Source organism: Balaenoptera ricei, chromosome 9 (assembly GCF_028023285.1).
Source record: "Balaenoptera ricei isolate mBalRic1 chromosome 9, mBalRic1.hap2, whole genome shotgun sequence".
In the NCBI taxonomy this organism is placed as follows: Eukaryota; Metazoa; Chordata; class Mammalia; order Artiodactyla; family Balaenopteridae; genus Balaenoptera; species Balaenoptera ricei.
Genome location: NC_082647.1, coordinates 104,606,241 through 104,620,977, shown reverse-complemented (window position 1 = coordinate 104,620,977; position 14,737 = coordinate 104,606,241). Strand labels below are relative to the sequence as shown.

At 39.9% G+C, this 14,737-nt stretch overlaps 2 protein-coding genes across 6 annotated transcripts in view; one reads left to right on the top strand and one right to left on the bottom strand.

Moving 5' to 3' along the window:
- The window catches only part of LOC132372127 (cytochrome c oxidase assembly factor 1 homolog), a 101,309-nt gene extending 86,627 nt beyond the window's left edge, over positions 1 to 14,682 (top strand). The window contains exons 6-7 of one of the 5 annotated variants that reach the window (XM_059934221.1): positions 456 to 557; positions 14,365 to 14,682. In XM_059934221.1, the coding sequence (XP_059790204.1) occupies positions 456 to 555 (100 nt within the window). In that variant the 3' untranslated portion in view covers positions 556 to 557; positions 14,365 to 14,682. The other 4 variants (XM_059934223.1, XM_059934220.1, XM_059934222.1 and 1 more) reach the window with 4 other exon arrangements.
- Positions 12,969 to 14,737, bottom strand: part of STK17A (serine/threonine kinase 17a) — a 38,791-nt gene continuing 37,022 nt past the window's right edge. The window contains exon 7 of the mRNA XM_059934219.1: positions 12,969 to 14,594. Coding sequence (XP_059790202.1) covers positions 14,270 to 14,594 — 325 coding nt within the window. The 3' untranslated portion in view covers positions 12,969 to 14,269. The remainder of the gene's footprint in view (positions 14,595 to 14,737) is intronic.

Sequence of the window (14,737 nt, the reverse complement as noted above, 5' to 3'; positions counted from 1 at the left end):
CTCACTTCCCCCACGGGAAGCCTCTCTCAGAGATGTTTGCTGTTTAGCCGGGATGTGTTCTAATTCTCAAGGACAAAAGGAGCAGGCAGCCCCTGCCTGGCTTCCCCGGGCTCACTGACCCCTGAGCCTGGGATTAGTGGAGGAGCTGGCCGGCCGGCTGCCAGCCAGGAGCTGACGGTCCGGGCGGGGCTGGGGGGGTGGATTAGGAAAAGGGGAGGAGTGAGCTGCTCCTTCCCTTCCCTGGGGTCAGCCATTCATGGTTAAACTTGCCTTGATGGTGATGCTGGTTAAATAACGTGAGCCTGGAACAAAAGGTTAAAACGTTAACATACTGCTAACATAAAATAGTGTTTAAAAAACTTAAGACATTCCTAACAACTGCTTTTTTCCTTTTAAACCGTGTCTTTTGCCTCAGTGTTTCGTTGACTAGAGACTATACTTTTGGTTTCTCTCAGGTGGAACCTTCAGGAGGTCTTCTTAGAGCTCAAGGATGGCCAGCAGATTCCCTTGTTCAAGCCCAGTGGGGAGAACAGCAACGAGCTGAAAAAGGAGTGAAGGTGATCAAAGACCAGCCCCTCCGAGCCTGGCCTCCCCCCTCCCCATGCGCGCCCCCGTGGCTGCAGGCCAGCCCCCAGGTCGGGCTGGCTGCACGTGTGGGCATATAGTGATCTCAGGATCATTCTAATTTGACCACAGCGAACCCTGCTGAAGTTTTTAATTTCATCAGAAAGTTACTATAATTTATAAAAATTTGAAAGTTCTCTGTATAGAAGCAAAGCACAGAATGAAAGGAATCAGTATTAATAATGTTGATTTCTCATCTCTTTTCCTCTTCTCCCCTCTACCCCAGTTTTCAGCCCTATCAATGAGAAGGTTTTCTAGTACCAAAAAGGTTTTTAATTAATTGTTAACCTCAGAATGCCGCGGGAGAACAAGCACTTCTGTTTGGTTGCTCTATGTTAAGTAGCTTGTGGACGTATCTAAAGCACTTGGAATTTTTTTTTTTTTTTTTTGCTTCATTGTTGTTTTATTTTCTTCTTTTATTTAGTCACCAACTGTCTGCCTGACTGAAGATTTACAAAATAACTGCTTTAATGCAAACATTTTGAAAGCTTAAAATATTTATATGTACAAAAGCACGTGAAACATAGGAAAGTTAGTTTAAAGCTAACAGGCCCTTACACATCTTCTTTCCACACAACTTAACCACATAGTAGAGAATCTTACCTGTAGGTTTTATTAGTCTTGCAAGGGGACAAAGATCTTCCTTCCCTCTGAGCACCAGAGCCTACAAAACCCAGAAATCTGTCACCTTTGGCCAGTTTAACCCCCTCAGTATTCCTAGGCTTAAATGCAGTTGTAATAAAGGACATTTATGAGCTCCTTTACTGTATTCTTAATATTCATTGGAGGGGAGCCTCTCAGAAAAGATTAAGCTTAAATGTGCCAGTATAGAGTACAAGGCCTTTCATCGTTTTGGAAGTTATTTCTGTCCTGTAATCTCTTTCTTTAAAAAATATGCTCTTTGAATAGACCATGAAGTGAAAAAGTAGGTCTTTCCCTGAGAGCTTTTATTGATAAATATTACGATCTATACAGTCTTTCTTGTGCTGCTTTATTCTTTAAAGATTACGTACCGTTCTGTTGTGTACATGTCACTTTATAGAGTGCCTCATACCTGGCTGTTCTATAACAGCTTTTACTTACTTTCAGTGTTTGCTGGATTTTTTTCTTGCTATGGCCAAGCCACAGAAAACCGGGGCCTGAGTGGACCTTCTGTTCTGAAGTAAAAGCAAGTAACAGTTTTTGTGTACAATTTGTATGAAGAGGCTTTCCTAACCCAACTGACAGGAAATAGTATTGTGTAGTGAAAAGATCCTTGATTTCTGTTTGAAAGTCACCATCTTGGGTATTTTTTCCAGTTAAGCGTATTTCCATGTACTTCTTAATGCCTTTATGGTTGATTGTGAACAGGCTGGAACCCGGTGCTTGCAGTAGACATTGTCCTTTCTTTTCTTGAAGCAGTGCTGTATACCTGCAGCCCACTACTTCCTGTGTGTCCAGTAATCACTGTGATTCAGCCATGGACTCACCGTTTGAGCACGTGTTCCCAGCACACCCCATAAGAGTCAGCCCAGTGGTGACTGGAGAAAGGGCTTCACTAGAATTGTAAGAATTATAGATTTGTCAAGACTGCAGAAGAGCGATCACAGCCAGCAAATGGCAGTAGGGCTCCCATGCGCCTCTACTAAGCTGCTGTATGGTCTCTGCTCACAAGCGGCTCACGTAATACTGGACTAGGAGAGTTCCAAGCAGCGGTGCTAAAACGAGGCGGGAGAGAGACCGATCAGGGGGAATCCGGGAGGCCAGTCAGCTCACTCCTCCTCTTGGGGGACTGCTGACCTCATGGGCTTTGAGATCTAAGATTGCAGACGTGATGGAGACTGCCGTGCAAACAGAAAAAACATGAAAACAGGCCTCAGCCGGGGAGGTGTGAGCTATGCTCCAGAAAGATGATCTGCCATTTGGCCAGTGTATAGGTTAGCTGAAGATACGGTAAAAGCAGGCCCTGGACAGGTGAGGTGGCCAGAGTGTGAATGCCAGCATTAGCATTCTGCATTGAGCTTGTAGCCATCAGGTTCTGGAGTAAGTATATGATTCTACTGTTAATGAAGGTTTAAGAGACTGTGCTGAATTATTACTGACAAGACCTGTACGACTTTCAAATAAATCACTGATTTTACTGTCATTTATCCCATTTTTCTAGATTTGGCTTCCCCCTCCTTCTCTTCCTTCCAACCGTTCCCCACTCACCAATCCAGGGATTTAGTAATACCTGATGAGACAAGGTTCTGCTACTCCCAGTTTTGGTAAAGTTGCATTCAGCAAAGATGAAGCTAAGCTAAATGACACCCACGTGAAGCAGCCAGCGCTTCACCGACGGTGGCCTCTGCCCCCTGGCACAGCGGGAAGGGCAGGGAGACGCTCCGTCGGCAGCGGCTCCACAGGGCTTTCTGAAGGCTGCTCGACTCTGCTGTTTCCAGCCTGTCGTATGAAAAGTATGAAGAAATACTTACCCATCCCTGGTCTTACAGGCGAGGCAGCGTTTATACTGCTTGTTGGGAGGCTTGGGCAAAAGACGCTGTATCCACAGGAGGCCCCGTGAAGGGGCTGGGGGGCGGTCAAGGAGGAGGTGAGGGGGTGATGATGGGAAGAGCCTTGCCTCCTCGGCAACCTATCCGCCCTCCAGGCTTGTCTTTCCGCCGACTTCAGCAGTTGCTCAGTCGAAAGAGCTGTCAGGAATGTGCACAGAAAAACTGACATTTTACGATCCAGGGTTCAAAAGTGGGAGTTGAAAATATTAGAAACATGCCTCAGTATCATAGATCACATGCGGTATATTAAATGCCTTTCATTATTAAATAATGAGCATTCAAGGCAGAACTATTATACTTATCTTTTAAATTTGTGTGTCAATAATTACCTTGCGTCTTAATGAGGTAATTTCTTACTTCCAAATTATTTTTATGAAGTAAGAAACTATAGGCCAATCCCTCTCAGGAATGTTGCAAAATTCTAAATAAAGTATTAGCAAACTGAATCCAGTGACATACAGTAAGTGGTATATTGTATATTTGTCACAAAATATTTTGGTGCCTCTCTTGCACTGCCTCCCTTCTCTATGGGGAGATTATACTTCCCTGCCTGTTGAACTTAGGCTGTGTGATTTGTTCCGGCCAGTGAATTGTGAGTGGAAATGACATGCAACTTCTGAGTAAGAAGTTTTAAGTGCCAGCCCTTGGTTTGGCACGTCTTGTTTGCTCTCTTTCCTGAGATCGGAAATGTTCCAGATGGCAGCTATTCCAAGGACCTGGGTTCTGGAATGAAGATGACGTGTAGCAGAGCTACAGCTGAGCCACAGTGTGACAGGGTAGCATGAGCGAGAAATAAACCCTTCTAAGCCCTGAAGATTGGGGGCCATTTTCACTCCAGCTTAACCAGACTGTACAGTGACTAAAAGAGAGGTTTATTCCAGGAATGCAAGGGTGGTTCCATATTAGGAGAGCCACTAGTATAGTTCATCACATTAGTAAAGCTAAGGAGGAAAATTATATGCTAATTTTAATAGATACAAAAAGGCATTTGACAAAAATTAAGTATTCACATTAAAAATAAATGAGAATTAATAGATAAGGGATATGTGTGTGTGTGTGTGTATATATATTATATTCTCAAAGCCAACATCTTACTTAGTTGGGAAACTAGTAGAGGTTTCTACAAGATAAGGATGCGCTCTATTGACTGTTATTTATTGTAAGATTATATTGTATCCAACACAATTAGAAAAAACAAAACAAAAACAAAACCCCAAAAAACAAGAGGCCTAAATATTAGAAGAGTAAGGCAATTAATTACTGTTTACATAGATTTTATATCTGCAAGCTGCAACGCAATCCATGGATCAATACCGAGTATTTAGTAAAGTAGAGGATGTAAGATTAATTATAGAAACAATATTCTTCACATAAACAAAGAATAACCAGTTAGAAGAAGTAATGGAGAGCAGACAATACTTAAGATAGCAAAAAGCAAACCCAAACAAAAACTACTTACTTAGGAAAAAAGTGAGCAAGAAATCTGCAAAACTTGTATGAGAGGTGTTAAAACACACTACTGAAAGGTACGAATGTAGAACTGGACAAAGGGAAAGACACACTATGTTCTTGGATGGCAGGATTCTTCATCATAAAGATGTCAGTTCTCCCTGAGTTAAATTTAATGTGATACCAGGGATTTTTAAACATTAGACAAGCTAATTAATTATAAATTCCTTTGGAAGAAGAAATAAGCAAAGATAGCTAGGAAATCCCTGCAAAGGAAGAGTAAGGAGTGGGGGGTGGCTAGTCTTACAGACATTAACACATATTTGTAAATAAAATAATGAAGTGCTGGCACATGAAGAGACAATGCAATGAAAATATAGACATGCATATGGAAATCTGGTTATGGTAAAGCAGCATCTAAATCAGGGAGGGAGAGGAAGACATTTGAAAAGTGATGTTGGAACAACCTGATAGCCATATGCAAAAAGATGAAATTGGATCCATTGCTCACCGTACATTCCAATTGGATCAAAAGATCTAAATGTACCATCTAAGCACTAGCAGAAAAATATGGGTGAATGCTTTTATAACCCGGAAGTGGAGAAACTCACCTAACCATGATTCGTTATAGAATAAGGAAAATTGACTGTATAAAAACAAATTTCTGCATGTCTAAAAATACCAAAAGCAAAGCAAAAAGCAAATGATAAATGGGAAAATATTTACAATATAAATCACAAAGCTTAATATCCCTAATTTCTAAAGAGTGAAAGTTGACAAAACAGTAACCCAATAGAAAAATGGGCAAAAGATATTATGTATTCACAGAAAAGAAATGCAAGTGACTCAAACACATTAAAAAAAAAAAAAAAAGTCAACCTCACTCTTATAAATTCAAACTACAGGAAGATACCATTTTTCTTCTAGCAAATTGGCAATAATCCCTAAATTTGAGAACCTATTTTCTCGAAAGGCTATGGGGAAATAAGCATTTTTAAATTGCTGGTGTAAAGACAAAATGAAACAACACCTGTGGAAGGGAATTTGATAATATCTAGAAAAATGTCACATACACTTACCATTCTATGTAGCAATCCCACATCTAAGATTTTATCCCAAAGTACGCTGGCAAAAAATACAAAATGCCATTTATGTAAGATTATTTAATGTAACACTATTTGTAACAGCAAACAACTAAACAACCCAGATACAACCCAAGTATCCATCGACAGAGAATGGGTTGAATAAACGTTGACTTCCATACAGTTGAGGAGACTGTACTTGTGAGAAGGAATGTTATATACGCTTGTGTGTATGTATGCATACGTTAGCTTCTACTTTCAAAAAGAAACAACAGAAGAATAACTAAAATCAGGACAAGTAGTTACCTTTGGGGAAGTAAACAAATGGCCAGGGGATGTAAGGAGGAAACAGGGATGGAAGCTGTACTTTCCTGAATGTCCCTTGTTTTACACTTCTGACTTTGAAATCATGCTGTTTTGTTTTTACATAATTTAAAAATAAAATCACAAAGAAAAAAAATCTTTAAAATGCTTCTTAAAATATTGAAACAAATGAACCATATAGAGAAGAAATATTTCAAGTGACTTTCAAACAGTTCTGACTCAACATCCTTGGTGGGATATATCCTCATGGCAAAAAGGAACCTGAAGAAATTTTAAACTACGTTCAGTGGTCTAGTGTTAGCGCCCACGCGCGCACACACACACTCACTGGAGACTTCCTCCTTTCTGTACTTGTCACTCCTCCAACAGAGAGAGAAAACCTGGCTCTCATAATCTGAGGTGTATTTACTAATTTGCTTAAATCTAAAATACACAGAAGGGAGTTCTCCTACTGTCAACTTTAAAAAGCAAAAACCCCCAGGAGGAACAAGATGGAGTAGACACACGGTTCCCTATTGTTCCCACTAAGCACAGCTAAAACCCTAGACATTTATCAAATAAACACACTGAAAAATGAAAAGAAGGCAGATTGGCTAAGGACCTTGGGACCCAAGTGATAACAGCAGTGAGTTCCCTGGGCTTGCTTTTGCCTCATGTCCCCAGGCTAGGTGCTGGTGAAACCAGCAGCCTAGAAACACCAATGGCTGCAACAACAAAAGCCAAGAAAAGCCTGCTTTCTCAAGCTAAAGAACTTTCACACAGTAATCGCCCTATTCTAGCCAGATACCATGGAAAAAAACATGGCCCCAACCCTACCCTAGCCTGTCAACAAAGGCCAGGTGGAGAGCTGAGACTTGCTCCCCTTACTCAGCTAGAATGAGGCCTTCCCCGCCCGCCCCTCTGGCCCCCGTCCTCTGCGGGGGGTGGTGGTGGAGAAGGCCCAGGGGAGCTACACCCTCCTTTCCTGCCCACTGATACGCCCACCCCCCGTGGCATCAGTGGAGCCCCTATTCTTCAGTGGGAAGCTGTAAGGAGGTACCCCTCCCCCTGCCTGGGTGTCAGAAGAGGCCAAGTGGTGAGCCTGGACCTTCACCCCCAACTGGCAGCAGTGAGGAGGCAGTGTACATAACCCCACTTCACCCACTGGTATGGTGGTATCAGAAAAGGCCTGCTTTTAAAACAAGATTTAGACAAGATCCAGAGTCCCGTGACGTAAAGCCAGATGTCCGGTGTACAATAGAAAACCACGCTTTTATACCAAGAACCAGGAAAATCTCAAATTGAAAAGAAGGAAAGAATCAGGAACTCAAAGATAAAATAGAAATTACTCAATCTGAGCAGAGAAAACAGACCGACAATAATACCTGTAGTTCTATAACAAAAAAATCTAGCATTCATGTCATTGGAGTCCCAGGAGAAGAGAAAGGTGGGGCTGAAAAAAGCATTTGAAAGAATTAACGTCTGAAAAGTTTCCAAATTTGGCAAAAGACGTAAACCTATATATTTAAGAAGCCGAGAGGAACCCAAACAGCGTAAACCTAAAGAAATCTATGATAAGACAAACTTCTGAAAACTAAAGGCAAAGAAAAAAGCTTGAAAGCAGCAAGACAGAAATACCACCTTACCTATAGGGGAAAGATAATTCAGATGATAGCTCTCTCCTCATAAACCATGGAGGCCAGAAAAATGGCACAAAATTTTTCAAGTTCTAAAAGAACTGTCAACTCTGAATTCTGCAAATTATTCTTCAGGAACGAAGGAAATATAAAGACTTTCCAGATGATGGAAAACAAAAAGAATTTGCTTGAATAGACCTCCCTTAAAAGAATGACAAAAGGAAGTTCTTGAAACAGAAAATGTTTAGAAAAAAAAGTCTTGGAACATCAGGAAGGAAGAACAATGGAAAAAGCAGAAACATGGGTAAATATGATAGACTTTCCTTCTCCTCTTGAGTTATCTCAGGAATTGTTTGGTGGTGGAAACAAAACGTATAACATCGTCTGATGTACTATTTACCTGAACTGGTAAAATGTTGGCATCAACCCATCTTTGTTGCTATGAAATAGTTCTGTATCTAAATTGTGGTTACAGGAAACTACATGTGATAGAATGGCATAGAATTTATACACATGCACTGCTCAGATGTCAGTCTCCTGGTTTTAGCACTGTACTACAACCACGTAAGATATGTCTGTACTACTATCTTTCCAACTCCTTGTAAGTCTAAAAACTTTGTATTTTGAAATAATTGTAAAGGTGTAGGACAAGGACACTGAATATGCTGCTTTGAAAGGGGCAAAGATGAGGTGATAATCCTTTCCTTCCCTCCTGAATAATCTCCAGGTCTCTGAGGATTAAACATCTCTCTTCCTAAATATCTTGATTTTTTTTTTTCCTCCTAGGTACATTTCTCTCACAAGTTATTAGAAAACTGGTCACTTTACAATAATGGAGATAACCAAGAGATACTAATTTTCATGAAAACCGATCAGTGTATTGAAACTAAGAGAACATTTTTATGTAAAAATGTTGTTATACTATTGTTGATGACATATTTAGTAAAAATAGTTTAGTTTTAGTAGATAAAACTCACTTGTTTTAATAAAAACTGTAAGAACGAATCCAAAGCCCTAAGATTATTCTGCCATGTAAAATGAACTGCTCCCCAAAGGACTTTGTCAGTATTGGTTTGAAATAGGAAATATCTCCTATTTAAAATATGTTTAGATTACAATAGCCTGGGGTGGGGGGGGTTGGCAAACTTATTCTGTAAAGGGCCAGAGAGTAACTATTTTAGGCTGATTAGGCCATAAGATCTCTGTTGCAACTACTCAACCCTGCAGGTTTTCCCATGAAAGCAGCTGTAGACAAATGTAAATGAACAGGTTGTGTTCCAAGAAAGCTTCATTTACCAAACAGGCCACAAGGGTATAATGTGCTGACCTCTATACCAGCCTAATCTCAGGTTACCTATCCTCCAGTCATTAACAAAAATTCATCCACAATCAAGCTACACAAAAATAATTTAAAAAAATGATTGTTTATGGACATTAATATGTAGCCAAAGGTAGACTCCACTGAGGTAAAAGCCCTGGAAAGCTCAACAGTTCTATCCTCTGTTTTGCCAGCAGCTGTTAAGATCCTGGGCAAACCACATATTCCCTCTGAGATTCTATTACCTCCTCTCTACTTTGAGAGAATTAGAGGAGGGTATGTTATTCCTTCCCAATTTTGTTACCATGAATTTCAATTCAGCAGACTTACTTCCACTCTTACCAACAAAACTTTAGGCCAAGACTTTAAATGAAGAGTTTCAAAAGAAAAGTGCACTCATTTTTATTTGAATAATTTATAACATAGGTCTGATTAAGCACAATGAGCTAAAACTGACCACTGGAGGATTAGGAGTATCAAATACCAAAACTGAAAAACAAGAGTATCCAAAACAATAGCATCAAATAACAAAATACACAGGGATAAAGTTCACAAAGGATGTACAAGGACTCTACACTGAAAAATACAACACAATGCTGAGAAAAATTAAAATGAAATAAACGAACGGGAATACACACTATGTTCATAGACTGGAAGAATCGTTACAAAGTCAAATTGATCGATAGATTCGATGAATCTCAAAATCCCACAAGGCTTATTTTAGGGGGTGATTTTGGTAGAAGTTGACAAACCAATGCTAAAATTTCTTCAGAAATGCCAAGGACCTAGAATAAACAACAATCTCAAAAATGAAGGAATTGGAAGTCCTACTGTACTTGACATCAAGACAAAAAATTCTGACAAAAAGATAAGCAAATAAATGAAACAGAAGAGTGTGCAGAAGTAGATCCACAGACATACGGTCAGATGATTTTAGGCAAGGACAGCAAAACAATTCAATGGGGAAAGGAAAATCGGTCTGACAAATGGTGCTGGAACAACTACATATTCATACGGAAAACAAGGACACTTGACCCCTACCTAACACCAAAGGGGACAAAGGTGTAAAGTGGATCGTGGGCCTGAACATAAAAGTTAAAACTATAAAGCTTAAAAAAAATCTGCATGACTTTGGGGTATAGGTAAGGACTTCTTAAAGAGGGTATAGAAAGTATTAACCATAAAACAAAAATTGATGAATTGGACTTCATCGAAATTACAGCTACCTTCTCATCAAAAGACACTTGAGAAAACAGACAACCCACAGTCATTAAAAAATATTTGTAACATGTAAATCCTATAAAGGACTTGTATCCAGAATATATAAAAGATTATCACAACTCACTATCCAATTAATAAAAAGGGAAAAAAAGGACACAAAAATGGTTCAACAAACACATGAAATAGTGTTTGTTCCTCATTAGTCATCAGGGAATAGCAAATTAAACCACCTTGTGATACCACCACATACCCATGAGAGTGGCTAAAATAAAAAAGATGGCCAACACTAAATGTGAAGCAATGAGAACTCTCATATATTGCTGGCAGGAATGCTAAACAGTACAATCACTTTAGAAACGGTAGGGCATTTTCTTAAAAAGTTACATATCCATCTATCCCGTGGCCTAGAAATTCTACTCCTATTTAATCTAAGAGAAATGAAAACGTGTCCACAAAAAATCCCTGGACAAGAATATCTGAACTTCCCTGGTGGCACAGTGGTTAAGAATCCGCCTGCCAATGCAGGGGACACGGGTTCAAGCCCTGGTCCAGGAAGATCCCACATGCCGCGGAGCAGCTAAGCCCGTGTGCCACAACTACTGAGCCTGCGCTCTGGAGCCAATGAACCACAACTACTGAGCCTGCGCTCTGGAGCCAATGAGCCACAACTACTGAGCCTGCGCACCACAACTACTGAAGCCCGCGTGCTCTAGGGCCTGCATGCCACAACTACTGAGCCCGTGCTCCGCAACAAGAGAAGCCACTGCAACGAGAAGCCCACGCACTGCAACAAAGGGTAGTCCCCACTCACCGCAACTAGAGAAAAGCCTGCATGCAGCAATGAACACCCAATGCAGCCAAAAAAAAAAAAAAAAAACCAAACAAAAACAACAGAAAAAAGAATATCTATAGCAGCTTTACTCATAAGAGACAAAACCTGCAACAGCCCTGGGGTCCATGAACAGACATATGGTTTTACATAAACTGGTGTGTTCAAACAGCACCACATGGCAACAACAAGGAACACACTGCTGATACAAGCACCAATATGTATGAGTCTCAAAATCGTGCTGAGTGAAAGCCACAGCAGGGTGGACATGCCACGTAATTCCCTCTATATGAATATGTGCATTTGTCAGGCTCGAGAGAGGCTGGTACGGATTTAGAAGCTATACATTTCGTTACTTGTAAATTATATCCCCTACGACAATAAAACAATAGTTGGCAATTAAGGCGCTTGAGGTTAAGGTTTTTAATCCAGCTCTTTTAATTCTGTAACAAATTGAAGGCCCTAAGTGCTAAATGATCTTGAACAATACTATCTTATTTTTAATTTTATCAGTCTAATTCAGATTTCTCCAAGTGTGAGCTTAAAATGTATTTAGGATTTGTTTCTTGGTACCTTGAGATGATCCACGTCGGTGTCAGGGAGCGACGTCGCTCAGGCCTCCGTGGACGGGGCCACACAGCATTCACCTCGTGTCCAACAGTCTCTAAGCGACCTCTTCTCTCCTACACTTTCTTCCAAACTGAGGTCTGTTGGAAAAGTTTAAGATACACTGCAATTAGCATCTGACCTGCCTCTGTAACTACGAGAGAAAGCCATGTTCTCCTACTTTTCATGTGAAAACAACAAAATGAAACATTAAAACACAATTTCCCAGTTGACTAAAACCACTTACGTTTTGCATATTTCATAAACAACTTCTCATCAAGCTAAAATATTATAATGTTGAATTTTATTATAATTAAAACTGGAGTTCTAAATTGCATGGATATGAATAGTTTAGTCCATTGTAAACAAGTGAAAAGAAAAATTAACAGAGCTAGTTGGTTAGTAATTAACAGAAAGATTTGGTCCAACACTGTGAAGACTCTTCATGCTCTATTTATATGACAGGCACCAAAAAATGTCAATATATCCTTTTACCAGTGCAAGTGCTTCCAAAAAAGTAGTGTACAATTCTAAATTCAAGGCACCAAGAGCAGCTAAGGACAGCTGCACACTGCAATTGGCAAAGTGGCCAGCTTAAAAGAAAACACGTCTTTTTTCTTTTCTTTTACAAATACAGCAATTATATTAAATGTATTATGAATACAGTATAAAAAATGGCTTGGAAAAAGTCTAACTGTTGTCCACATGATTATGATTTTAAAACTGAATAAATCCATCAAGTATAAAAATGTGTCATTCAAATAGTGGGTATTTTTTTTCTCACCTCCCTCCTATTTTTGTCAGAGGTATTTATAAAAATTTGCCTAAAATTGTATTTTACCTCTTTTCAAGACTTACCTGAGGCTTTAGCATTGTGGCCATGGGTTTTCATTGACAACTGCCATTGTAGCAGAATTTCCTCTTTCTCTTTATAGAGCTTGTTTAGAAATGCTCGTTTCCAAGAAACTGTATAAATCAATATGCCAATTTAGTGAGAAAACAGTGCAAACCGAGGGTTCGAACTGCCTAATCAATTTCACCTGATGGTGTCGGAACAATGCAGGGCCTGCGACACTTGCAAGGCAGGGCTGGGAGCTCGTGCAGACCACGCATGGGGAAGTCCAGCCCAGTACCCTACACACACTTGAGAACAGATGGTTAGGGGCTCCCATGGTCCTGAGGCTGACATCTGAGCAACCAGGCTGGGAAGAAAGCGCCACGTGACACCCTAGCGGACTGCGAAGGGATGGGTCCAAGTAGCTCACGGTACAGAGCACACGTTGTGTGCACACAGCACACAGGTCACAGACAAGTTGTATTGACCCGATACAAGCACCTAATACAAGATAAATAAGGACTCTCAGACTGTTCTGTGTAAGAAGAATATTTAGTTGCTTTAAATTATACAGCATACGCTTTTACATTTCCACTTTTTTAAATAGGCATTTGTTCACCGTGGGCCCAGATACAGCTGAAGTGTTCAATCCTAAGTAAATTAAACGCTACTGAGTATATTCTTATAAATCTTACAAGTCTTAGGGTACCTCCCTAATGACAAAGTCTCCAATGTCAAATCGTTTATGAACAAAGTAAAGGTTTATAAATATTCTGGCATTTTACTGCTTTTCCTAGTATTGCGTGGGGGCTAATATGAAATTCAGCAGAAGCAGAGGCTCGATGGCCAGCATGAATGTGCTTTGTATTTCTTCCCCGATTCCTGGGGATTTTATTAACAAAAACAACATAATAGCGTCTTTTCACTGACCGAAGCACCACTGTGTTGATCAGATCACACTGCCTCTCGCAAGAGACCAAAGTCAGGCGACAAGCGTGTGAGGAGGCGGCAGGGGTGCAGCCTGTGAAAGAGGGTAGACAAGGAAGGTGTGATGAGGGACACGCGGAGCCGACACTGGTTTAACATTACAGGGTGACTTAACCTTGACCTTGAAAACCAGAACAATTTCAGAGGTGAAAAATCACCACCACTCTTTTTTTTTTTTACCACCACTCTTACTAGTGATGTTGAAGAAAAAAAAAAAAAAAATTAGCCAGGGTTTCTCACTGATAGGGTTGCAGAGCATTAGGAAAAAAACAACAGAAGCCAAAACAAGTCAACATAAAGCAGTAATAAAATATAAAAATAAGACATTATTAAACTAGTGGATGTTATTCTAGGTCTCAAAAATTTGCAAAATACCTATTTAAATTAAAATCTTAGTCCCCTCCAAAAATCCAAAGTGAAAAAGTATCAATTTTAGTAAAGATATCAACATACATATATGCAGATATAGATATACATATGAATAATGCAAAACAAATTTACAAAGATGTTAATTTTGGCACTTTTACTTGGATTTTTAAGGAAAGTGACTACAGATATCTTTGCATACAAATTCTCATTCTGGAGAAACAGGATGCAGAAATAAAAGGTTCAAGCATCTCCCTTCTTAAAAAGAACTTTGAAAAGGATAACTTTACCCGTTAAACCTCCTGGTTGGCAACTTTATAAATCTGGCTTGATTTCTCTAACTCCACAAGTTTGACAAAGTTATTTTAGTTTCTACCAGTGACACCTGGTCATCCACTTTCAGCACATGTACCATTTGGCCAGAAGTCCATAAATAATGTTTCCAATGTAGAAATCTTAAAGTTCTAAAGGGAAATACTGCTCAGTAGATAAAATCTCCCGGAATGTCTTGCAGCAAAGGTTCCTCAAATTTAAATCGTTTGGAAATGGCCTTTTGCTCCATTTTCTCTTTTTCAGACTGTCTGCATTGTCCTAAAGTATATGAAGTAACTACAATCAACTCCTCTGTGACGACGGATTCCTCGGTTTCCGGCTTCTGAGTATCTGAATTACTTTCAGGCACAGAATCGCCTTCCTGGAGGGCCTGTGCCTCTTCTAATGCCCCTTTCACCTTGAGGGAAGGTTCCTGAACACTGCTCTCCATTAGCCATGGATGTTTCAGACATTCCTCAGCAGTGGCGCGATCTCTGGATAAAGATACACATTTTACAATTAGGACGAAGTAGTTTAAAGCCTCAACTATAACTTAGAGCATAAGGTATTATATTTTGGGACGTATGAACCACAAAGATCTTATTGTGGTTCCTGAATAAAACAAAGTTTTAGCATT